General features: G+C 34.7%; 1 protein-coding gene across 9 annotated transcripts in view; it reads left to right on the plus strand.

Moving 5' to 3' along the window:
* The window catches only part of REPS1 (RALBP1 associated Eps domain containing 1), a 66,939-nt gene that overhangs the window by 45,707 nt on the left and 9,224 nt on the right, over positions 1 to 12,008 (plus strand). For 4 of the 9 annotated variants that reach the window (XM_068406560.1, XM_068406586.1, XM_068406604.1 and 1 more), the window contains exons 10-13: positions 3,410 to 3,490; positions 6,549 to 6,636; positions 7,482 to 7,583; positions 11,247 to 11,316. In XM_068406560.1, coding sequence (XP_068262661.1) covers positions 3,410 to 3,490; positions 6,549 to 6,636; positions 7,482 to 7,583; positions 11,247 to 11,316 — 341 coding nt within the window. The remainder of the gene's footprint in view (positions 1 to 3,409; positions 3,491 to 6,548; positions 6,637 to 7,481; positions 7,584 to 11,246; positions 11,317 to 12,008) is intronic. The other 5 variants (XM_068406579.1, XM_068406595.1, XM_068406610.1 and 2 more) reach the window with 3 other exon arrangements.

A 12,008-nucleotide genomic window follows, 5' to 3' on the forward strand; every position in this document is an offset into this window, starting at 1 on the left:
GCAAATGCTAGCTTCACAGGGATGTGCTTACCAAATAAAAAATGTAGGAAATTATTTAGTGTTTCTTAGTTGTTCTATTTGACATAGTGACTCTTAGACTGCTGGGAGGAAGCTATATTTTAGGAGGGAGGTGAGCAGATACTCAGTTGATGCTTAAAAGCTGTAAATGTCTGCAACTGTATTAAAATTTGCATTGATACATTGCCTCATGTTTGCAGTAAAGATTTAATAAGCTAATCATGGGAAGCTGCATCATAATTGAACAGATTCCTTCCGTGTCCAATGCAACTCAAACCAGTTGAATAGGGTAATTGCACTAGTGGAACAAAGTTAATGACAATTCTCTGTCAGCCAAAATCTTGTCTTACAAAACTGACTTTGTCCATTCAGATAGATAATGTGGTATTTTCTTTCTGAAAATCTACTAAAACTTTTAAGAGGTTTGGAAAAGTTCTCACAATAAATATACTACCAAATACTAACTATACTAAAATAAGAGTTGAACATTTATTAAATGTTAAGGGTTTTTTGTTCTAACACAAAGGACTTTCTGATTTTTCAGCTACATTGCTGTGCATGCTTCTTGCTCCTTAGCATTTTCTTTTCAGCATGAGTCAGGTCAAAGTCCTCAAGGTTTTAATGCCATGAAAAAATTTCTGGTATTACTGCAGGCACCAGTCTAATTGTTTCTTCTTTCAACCTCTTATAACTGTCATCAACAAATGAATTGCTTGAAAAAGCTATGCATCTTTGGATCATCTGCCTTTCAAGGCAGTTTCATCCCAGTTAGTTTCAAAACTGTTGGTTACTCTGTTCTTCCTAGCTTATAGTTGATTTTTAGACTCCAGTTGCCAGACTCAGTTACTGTAAGCTCACAAGTATGGACCCAAGGCATCAATCTCAAACTTGAGAATAAAGAACTCCATGAAAATCCACTTAACTCTGGATACTGCATTCTTCATGCTCTCATCTCTTCACTCATCCCTTTTCTCACTTCAGACATCTTTTCCATCCGATCTCAAGGTTCAGCACTTAGTTCTGCGAGCTTAAAAAAAAAAATTGAAAATTGAAATGAAATTCAAGTTTAGACCAATTTCAATTTCAAAAAATGAAATTTTTATTTAAAACAATCTAGTGTCATGTGGTCATATTAGCTTTGACACAGATGTGGAGATTTGCTTTTGAGTTCACCACTGACCCCTTGTTTCAAATGTCTTTTTTTTGGTAACGGCTCAGGTTGTCGTGAGTCTTAGTTTTTAGTAACTAACCTTTTGAAAGTATTTTTGAAAGATTTTTGCAAGTCAAAGGCAAGTATTTTAGTTTCAACTAGTGGGAGTTTTATCCTAGCTGATCAGTTGTATTGTCAATGCTCTTAAACCTTGCACAGAGTTTGAGATGCAGTCCAGTACATCCTTAATATGTGTAGCTTTCTATTAACCAGGGAATTAGCAGTAACTAGCTTCTGGTAGTATTTCAGGATGGAGCACAAACAGCATATTCCCCAGAGCTGTCAGGAGGTGTTGGTGTTCCTTTGTCTGTGCCCAGCTAGGGAGCATAAGGACAAGTAATAAATGTCCTGCAGTTTGGCTTCAGAGGAGTAGAATAAGAGGTAAATTCAGCATCCATCTCTAAAAAATAATATTTTAGCATTCATCTTACATATAACATAGATGCTGTATGTCTTTATGGAAGTTTTGAAAAATTAAGAAACTATTTCTGTAATCAGATGGCCTGTTTGCCAGTCTCACCAGTAACTTTGAAGCCACTGGCCAAATCAAGTTTAAAAGGGCAGTGGTAGTCCTAAAATTAATGTGTGTTTCGTGAAAATGAGCAGCTGTGTAAATGCAGGAGGCCAAATCGGGGGAAAGGCTGGCAGAACTTGGCCATTAAGTTTCTGACTTAGTAATAACTGGCTCACTCAACATGTTTGTATAGCTTCAAACTACTCGCAATGCTGCCTCTCCACAAAGGGGTGGAGTGACACAGAGATGAGCTGTTCAGTACAGGGAGTGGGACAGAGCAGTTAGGAAGGGGAAAACTTACATCCTTACTAAAATGGTTTCGTTAGATTCTGTCCACAAAGGGAGTAGTTTTGTGTCTCTAAAACAAACAACAAAAAAACCCATATAAACAGTGTCTCATAACCTTTGCCTTATTTTAAAGTTTGTAATGAGGACATAACGTTCTGTTTCTACAAGGAGCGGCACTGCGGATGAAAGCAGTTACAAATTTAGTTGATCTTTTTCTGAATTTAATTTCAGCTGATTGAAAGCAGTTATTTAGGAATTTCTATAAAGAGTTATTTCTGAAATAACTGTTTTAGACTAGGTTCACATACAGTTCGTTCACTGAGTATAGTTTGGTGCAGAGGAGCACGTGAGAATAGGTTGACTAGCACCATGTAGTTTGTACTGTATCTTCTGGAATCATTTACACTGATTTGCCTATAGAGGTGGGACGAGAATATTGATTTGTTTTCACAACTATACTAACATCGTTTTTGTCAAATTTTCTGAGCACTGAAAATTTTGTATTTGTAACTTTTGTTGTAGTGTTTGAAACTTTGTCAATATTTACTTGTTATTTTACCAAAATATAACAAGTTTAGCATTCCTGTTGTGATTTGTAATCTGGTTTCTGGATCACAGACTAATTTTATGTACTTTGGTACTTTGTTGATCCAGTTGTGGCTGTAGCTTGACTTACCAAACAGGAGGACTCTTGACAACCATGTATTGATACAACATGCCTATATCTTATAAAACTGTTCAGAGATCAAGTTATTTGCTTTCAGCAATCAACAGTATGTTTGAATTTAATTCTTTGCCTTGTCAGTGATTTAGACTTGTAAAAATACTCTTTTACAGCATAGAATCACTTCTCAGGGGTTGCACTGGCAAGTTGAACTGGTGTAATTGGAGTACTCTGCTCAGTCTTCATTTGTCTGGGATTTTGTAAGAAAATCAACATTTACAAAATACGTTTGAAACTCGGCAGCTACAAAGCTGAGGAGCATTTCTGTGGTTTTTATAATTACAAATACACCCACGTGGCACCGATTTTATCTTTACAGTTTTTGAATGGCTTAACCAAATTTTTTATTGTATGATTTTCATTGGCAAACATGAACTCTGAAGGTACTTCTGTGTTGACTGTGCACCTGTATCTTCATTATGAAATGTGAATGTAAAGATTAATATTGACAGATAACAAACTTGGTTGCACAACAATCTCAGACTGAAACAGAAATGCTTAATGTGCATGAGTGTGCTTTCCAAGTCGTCAAGTACTGTCCAGTGCAAATATAGTACTTTCCAGTGCAACCTCCGAACTACTATGCTAAATCTCCTCAGTGATCTTTTGCTCCCATCTTTCTCATCATGCTGACTTCTCTCCTCTGTCTGTTCAGCAGTGGGAGACATTTAGCGAACGCTCTTCAAGCTCACAAACTCTGACCCAATTTGATTCTAACATTGCACCAGCTGATCCTGTAAGTCAATCACTTAGCTTGCTTGTTTGAAATTAATTTTATTAACACTGAATTTCCATTCATTGTAATTAGCTGTTATGCATGATTTCATGGACTGCTTTTTGGGGAATGGTGGCAGGCTTCTTAATTTTTTTGCTTATTTTAGGAATATAAATTTTCTAGTACTGCTCATGTTTAAGACTGAGTGCAAAGAATGCTTTTTTCCCTTGGTTTTGATATAATACCACTGCTGTCAAAACCTGTATTACACAAAGTATTTAAATGCATTGCTTTTTTGAAAAATATTTATAAGTTAACACAAGGGCCCCTCCCAGTGATAAACCAGTCCCATTTTAAATTTTGTCTTCAGTGTTATTTGGGGTTTTTTCAAGTTGCAGAGCTTGATTTGCAGAAACTCTTAGGAGTTGACAATGCCAGCTTCACTGAAAAAACTACTGGGCTTTAATGGGTGTGGTATTTCATACTCCTAATGTTTTCACCAAGTTACTTATTAACAAGGCTTTTAGTATTTCTCCAGCTAAAACCTGTACTGCTCTAAGGCTTTACTCGGTGAGGAGTGCTCTGAAGGATTATGTAGTTAAATAACTTGCCAAGTTTGGGAGCCAGAAATTCTCTACAGTGTTTCAGATTTTGCTGGTTTTAAACTTCACAGCTGTGACATTGAAGCAGTTCTGAAATGCATTAAAATTACTTAAGTATTTAGCTGCTGCTTTCATCCTGCTTTTCTTACGGGTTTAATTACCACTGTTAGTGTCTGTTTAAATTTAATTAATTACAATGTTAGTGTCCATTTGATTATATAACAAAATATAATAGGCGTACGTAATACGCATTTAACTGCTTTTAGTATTAAACAGGTCACTTCTGAAAAGATATAGTACATAAATAGACATATATTTTAAATACGTTAATGCTCCACTCTGAAAGTTAATACTGATATTTATGTGGAAATAGGATTTCTAGATGCTGGAAGCTAGACTCCAAACTGCACTGTTCTCTGTGCTCAGAATTGCCCTTAGTAAATATTCAAAACAAATGAAAATGTCCTACTTTAATCTACTAAAATCAGCCCTTTTTAATCTGAGAGAGACTTTTTTTGGTTGAAATGTACTGTATTTTTATATTTTAAGGAAGTAAACATGGTGGAAATCAGTTTATAGTTGTTTCTTACTGTGTATAATTGCTCGACAGTGAAGAGCTATCACAGTCGTGTTTCCACAATAAAATAGTAATTTATTTTTATACATAATTAGTAAATGACAGAAATCTGAAGTTTGAAATTTTTCCCATACATTGTTAATCTAAAAAGTAGAACAGTGATAATATATGGAAAACTCATATATAGCCATATATATGTTTTTGTTTGTATATGTGTGTGTATGCTTGTGTGTATAAACAGAAATTCAATAGAAATACAAAAAAAATATACTGGGAGATCACATTCTTGAGTTGTTTTCTTACAATGCTTGTAGTTGAGAAAAATTTTAAAGAGTAGTAGGCATCTTTGATGCTTGCTAATGTAACAGACTTCGGGAATAGATACTTCAGAGCCTTTATTTTCATCTGAAAATAAGAACAAATGACAGCAAATTTTCAGTGGCAGTATGCAGACTTCTTACTTTAGCAGTCTCAACAGTGATGCATAGGACTGATTTATTGAACAACAACTGCTTTCCCAAAGGACAGAGTCTGCTTTCTTGAGCAGTTGTTAATAACTAACTAAAGAGTAAATTCATAGTCCAGTTCTTTTATTTTTGTTGGAAAAGCAGCTGCTTTGGAGGTAGAAGATAAGTGGAAAGAGTAAAACCGTACATTCATCCCCCAGTATAGGAACATAATTTCCCTATTGTAAGTGAAAGTTGTTTTGTGTAAAATTAGATTCATGATCTGAATTGATACACTATATAAAAATCCATTTAACTGAGACACGATTTTTGTAGTAGCTGCTCATTAGATTACAGCAGAGGACTGAAGTAGCTACAGTAAGAGTGATCTTTGCGTGATAATCCCATTACGGGGGAAAAAAAGCGCAACGTATTTTAAAGTGATAACTATTCCTGAAAACTTGGTGCAACAAGAGTGTTTGAGCTGCGACTAGAATGTGGTTTTAAAAGCTTATATTTGCAACGAGTAGTGTGAGTCAGTTTAAACAGTTTTAGAAAATATTAATGTAAATGTATTATGCTTGGTGAAATGGATCTAATTGAGTAGTCAGAACAGATTAAATTTCTGGCACAAGGGTAGCTTTGAAACTTCTTGTTTCTAGGGTCAGAATATAAACTGGGATTTTTTTTGTGCTGTCATTGTCCCACCAATTCATATATTCTAAATATAGATGACAGTAAAAAAAGCTCAGACAGCTATGTCCGTATTTTTAGGTTACTTGTGAACAAACAGAAAAGCTTTGAGATTTTTTTATTTAAGCTATCTACACTCAGTCTCCAAACTGAATGAAAAGGGCTGTCTATAAAGTACATTAAAATGGAGTCCCTTGTCTGAACTACAAAGAAAATGCCGGAGTGTAAGGTCAACACATATCTAGAGATATATTCCATAGGGTTTATTAGACTAAAGTTTAGAAGATTTTACTATTTTAAAGACTCTTGAAACTATTTGTCTTAAACTACTACAAAGTACCTATTTTATAGAGAATTACTCATACTATTTAAAGAGGCCATAACTTTCTGAGACACCGTAAGTAAAGCTGAGGAGTGGAGTTTTGAAGTTTTTTTTCTGAGATGCACTTGAAGTAACAGGTATCTGGTATGCCAAAAATGGTGGAAAGCTGGTAAAATTCAGGTCCTATTTACAAAGCAGTAATCTACAGAAACATTTCTAGGGTCCTTTTAAAGTAGTATGCCAGGTTACACCTTATAAATCGTTAGAGAAACTTCAGCTTCTAGAGCTTTGGTTTTATGGGTATATTAAATTCCCTGGAACTGTTTAAAAAATTAAATTTATGAAGTTTCGTTTAGAAGTGGCATTTCGCATGGTGTCAGAGACTATTAATAAAATGATTTAAAACTAGACTAACATCACTTAACTCTCATCTCCACAGGACACTGCAATTGTGCACCCAGTTCCCATAAGAATGACTCCAAGCAAAATCCACATGCAGGAAATGGAGCTTAAAAGAACTGGAAGCGGTAGGATACTTTCTTTTGCTAATGAGGAAAGTTTTGTAAAATTAGAGTTGGCTTTGCTTCCTTAAACATGCTGTGACTTTTTTTCTTTTCCTTAGATGAATATATCTGGAGTTGTAACCAGCATAATTAATGAGATTCTCCAAGTTAAGAATCGGAGTACTGTTCAGATAGGTGCAGAGTTTGAATTGGCTATTTGCTGCAGTGAGGATTTCACTATCTATAGGAGATCATTGCTTGGAGTAGTTGAGGATTATCATGATATAGATTTGATTTGGGCCTCCAGGAGAATGTCTAGGTTCCCTTGTTAAATACTGAAGGAGACTGTGAAGATGGAGAACATAACCTGCATTGATAAATCTTGTTCTACTGTGGTCAGAAATACTGAGTTTATTTTGAAACTTGACAGCATTTGGGAGTATTGGCAGGCCTTTTTTTTGTTTTTTTTGGGACTCTGGTCAAAAATAAGCAAGGTGGTTTGATAGCCTTCCTTGAGGAACAGTGAGTGTCTCAGTTTACAGATGTGTCCCAATACGCCAGTATTTCCTGAAGTCATGTAACTCATACACAAGCATATAGTATCCACAATACATTTCCTTTAAAATTTCATTAGCCTTGTAAATAGGTAAAGATTCCCAACTCTTTAACACTGAGAAATAGAAGTAACACTATTACAATATAAAACCTGAAAGTTAAAATAATTCAAACACCAAAAATATTAAAATACAACAATTTTAGTCTTGAGTGCAGCAGTTCAGATAAGGGCAGAAAACTAATGTAAAGCTTTGGCATCAGAAGTAAAGGCTAGTTTGAATACATTTGTTTATTAGGCTTGTTTTTCCATCTAGATCATGCTAACCCTACTAGCCCACTACTTGTGAAACCACCTGATCTCCCAGAAGAAAATAAAATGAGTTCATCTGTAAAATTTACAGCTGGAAATACAGTTAGTAAGTATCAAAGTACTTTCTGATCTCATTTGTTACATTATGCAAAATGTAGATCTGCTATATTCTACAGTGAATGAAAACGTGCTAAATAACAGCAGCTCTAAAATGAGATAAACCTATCCAAAGAATAGACATTTCTGTTATGAAGTGTATATTAGAAGTAGTAATTAAGAAAGCTCTACTGATATCACTGGAGATATTTTCCTGCCATATGTGTTCAAAAAAGTTCTTTTTTTTGTCAGCTCTCTTCCATCTTCCTATTTTCTCTTTTAATCTTAGGATGAGAAATTGAAATGTATGGAAAGTGGAACTGACTAAGTAGCATTTGATTCTGCTTCCTCAGAACCATGTAACAACATGCTGAAGAGTGAAAAACTGTTGACCTCAAAATTTTCAGGCACTTCTCTCTGATTTAGCTACTAAGGAAATGCAATAGACTTCTAGATTTCTTTTTTTTAGGTACTTTTCAAGTGTTTTTTGCTTCTAATAGCCTTTTTTATTTTCAGTGTCTCCTGTGTCCAAAACACTTTGCATTATTTTCATTCGATTAGTCTACTAATATTGAGAGAGGTCCCAGATTATATGTAACCTGAATGAATCTGTGGAGCCTGTTTCTGAAATTTTTCGTTTTCTTTAAGCTGGAAACTTTTCTTCAGTAAAAATAAGATTTGAAGAACTTGTTATTTGAGTCCTTTGCTGCGCAGTATTAAGACATAAGTATTTTAGTTGGTTTGTAATACAGGAGTAAATTAGAAGGTGCCTTTTTGCAGTGTGTGCTTTGTTTTCCCCATGAACTCTTGTTTCAGCGGCACTCTTCATTCTGAGCAATATCCAGAGCCTGTCTATCTTTTGCTTTTCAAGCAGAGCTCTGTCTTTACTAGGTAGTCTTTTGATGCAAAAGAAAGAATGAGCAAACATGGTCTTTTAGTGGGGAAACTACTACTACATGCAGAATCTAAGTTCTGAGAGCCTTTCTGTACTCCTTTTTCCTTATCTGAATATAGCTTAACCTTTGACAAAGGACTGTAACTGTAATTATACCAAGAAGTATCCTTCCCTCAGAGGAAGAATGTAGTGAAATAAAACAAACCTCATTGCATTGTAATATAAAGCCACGCTGTAGTACCTCAAACTGTGTCTATCATGGGATGCCCGTCCTTTTTCTGAAGAAATGGCTCTTGTCAATATTGTAAGTAATTTGGGTAGTTAGCATCTTTCAGGTAAATCCTGAAGAAATAATTTAATACAAGTAAACTATAGAAAATTAATTTCTGATGCTGAAAAACATGCTATAAATCTAACAATTTTTTTTGTGCAGACTTGCTGTCTTGGTGATTACATTTCTTAATGTTCTTTAGTGTCATACTTTAATAGTGTATCTGAGCACCTTCTATGCTAAATCAGTGACAGTGTCTGTAGTCTGCGTGCTTGAGTTATTGGTCTGTACTCATTTTTCAGTGTTTATTTTAGTTGCTTGTTTTTGTTTGGCTATGACAATTCATTTGAGAATAGGAAGTCTCAATCTTAATTTAGGCAAGTCTTTTTCTAAGTGGATTTTTGGGGTTTTTTAGGATATTGCTGTTTTGAAAGTGTTATTTCATAAATGGATATTTTTAAGAACTTTTCTTCTAGAATATTTTGTTCATAGGTTCACATGCTTTTTTGTGCATTGTACAGAAGAGTACAGATTTCTTAGTGTTTTATTGTTCAAAATTTAGATGCAGGTTAATTATTTTACTTCTCATAGTCCACTGTTCATGGATCAATATATTAAAATAGTATTTGAACTGAGAACCTTCATAACAAAATACAAACAAAGCTGGAGATAAACTTGTATTACTAATATTGAAATGTAGAAACCTTCCTTGAGGACAAAAATAACATTGTAGAAGTCTCAATATCCTTTATAATAGGAACTTTACCTAACTATCATGCTTTCATGCTTATCATGGAAATAGTGAAAAAGGATTCTGTTAGATTTAAGATTGTGTTCAAACTCACGAGTTTGGATTAGCCAGTCTTGGTGCAGTATGAAGATTACATTTGCTAAGTGACCATCCTTTGCCTTACATAACCATTGAAATTGTTTACTGTCCAAATGTCTTTGAAATTGGTTTAGAAATACTTATTCTGTTATCAGTGTAAACTCAGTAGTTTTGTACTGAAATGATGTAGAACTTTTTGGTCCAGAAGGACTTACTCTTTCTTGTTTAGAAGTGTGATTACATGAATTCTTGTTTGACTAGGTGATATTACATCCTGAATGGCTTAAGAAATATACACAGTACTAGAGATGTTTGGATCAGAGAGAGAATTTCATTTACCACATAACAAACTTCTGCTTAAAACTTAATTTTCTCACTTGATCCTTGAAAACCTAAATGTAATCTCATGGTAGCAATTTCTGTTTCTTTTTTTTTTTAAAGAACGTGTATATAGATATCATTATTTAATTCTCTGTAGCCCTCATAGAATAGACACACACCTGTAAACCTGCAAAATAACTTTTAATCCGAAATTAACTTGAAATAAGGTATTCCTCAACTGACGGTGCATGGTAAAGGTCTCAGGCCAACTTCACTAGATTAATGTACCTGCAGTTTTAAGGAAAAAAAAAAAAAAGTAACAGGTAAGAATGTGCCTTACTAAACAGGAGAGTCATCTCTGCAGGATTCTGGTCTCTAACTCCTGGTTGATGTGTCTTAACACTTCTGAAAACTTTAGTGTCCTAGGAGGTTAAAGTAATCCTTTGAGACTGGGTAATTCAGAAAAAATCTTGATGTTCTTGAGTAGAATTTTCCTCTTTACTGATAACTGATCAGGTGAGTGTCATTGCTCCAGTGACTTTCCACCTTGAATTGTGCTTTACCAGGTGCTCTGGAATCATCCCTTGTGATAAATTGTTCTGAGAGCTGTTTTTCTGTCTACATTCATTCCACACAAATCTTGTGATTTTGGTGAGACTCCTCATTTTGGGGGAAAAAAACTCAAGGTTTGCACAGCTTTTAAGGGTAAAGATATCCTTAAGGAAGCTGTCTACGTGATGCTGTGTAATAGTACCCTTCATTTTTGTAGGTTGCCTTAACCAAAAGCTGAAAGCTTTTAAAGATTTAGTCCAAAACAGAGCTGACTATCAGCTTTGAAGGTGCAACAGTAGCAGCAAAGCTACTGAGTTAATCCATGTACTGTAGACATATCTTTTCCCTTTTCTAACTTACACAGTTGGTGACAATCCTTCAGCACTTCTAAAATCAAGCATGTCTTACTTCTTGCCTGTTTTTTTTCTCGGATGTCCCTTACTCTTGTTGGCTAGATTATTGAAGTGATAGAACATCAAGTGTTTAAAAATCATTGCTTATGAAACTTATATTTTGTATTTTAAATACAACATTATTGTCATTGTTTATTCTTCAGTACATTCCAGTAGTAACCAATAACTCATAGTATTGGGTGAGAGGAGTTGGTTTGTACTGGATCCTTCAATTATTCAGACGCAAGGATTTTGAGTCCTGCCCCGATGATACCTTACAGGGAAGCAATACAAGGATATAGAACTTTTTTTAAAAATAAAAATTCTATATTTGAAATTATATATTACCTATATCTGTTAGGGTATATTAATGATGCAAAACAAATATGAAACTTTGTACTTTCTCTTACCAGCAGATGGTTACAGTTCGGACTCCTATACTTCAGATCCAGAGCAAATTGGAAGCACTGTAACACGGCAACGGTCAGTAGAATAGCAACTAAAAAACATAAAAGGTGTTTAAAGAAGCCTGTTCTGAGCTTCTGATTGTTTGACAACTAGTTGTAAAATGATGGCTAAAGAGATTCTTAACTTTAACACTTGGGAATCTGAAAGCAGTCTGTTTTCTAAAGCATTAACAATGTGTGCTGTTCCTGGTAATGGGTAAGTGAAAATTCAAAAAATAATGTAGTCTAAAAAGTTGTTTGGGATTGGCCAATCAAATGAAGCTCCTGTTTAAGCGGAAAGTCTTTATCAAGATTTCTGACTTAACATGGAGGGAATGTACGCACAGGAGATCGTGATGTTACTTGAAAGCAATTTTTTGTGTTTTTGAAAATATCCATTAGGCATTAATAGAGAAAGACCTGGTGACTTTGCAGCATAAAAGAAGAATAAAACATAAATTAGAAATATCATGACAGTAACTCAATCTTGTTTAATAATGGGCTTTTATAAAATGAAGGGCAGTCGTAGGCCCGACATCAAGTAAGGGACTGGAGGAAGCTACGCAAGCATGTAACCTACTGCATCATTTGACATAAGAGAATGTGCTGTACTAGCTGGTGCTAATTGTTGCCATTAAATCTGCCTGAATAGGATTAAAAACCAGCTACGCCATTAACCATCTTACAATCAGTTTCAGAGGTAAGTTTTAAAACAAAAATAATTAGGGT

Source organism: Nyctibius grandis, chromosome 1 (genome assembly GCF_013368605.1).
Source record: "Nyctibius grandis isolate bNycGra1 chromosome 1, bNycGra1.pri, whole genome shotgun sequence".
NCBI classification, from domain to species: Eukaryota; Metazoa; Chordata; class Aves; order Nyctibiiformes; family Nyctibiidae; genus Nyctibius; species Nyctibius grandis.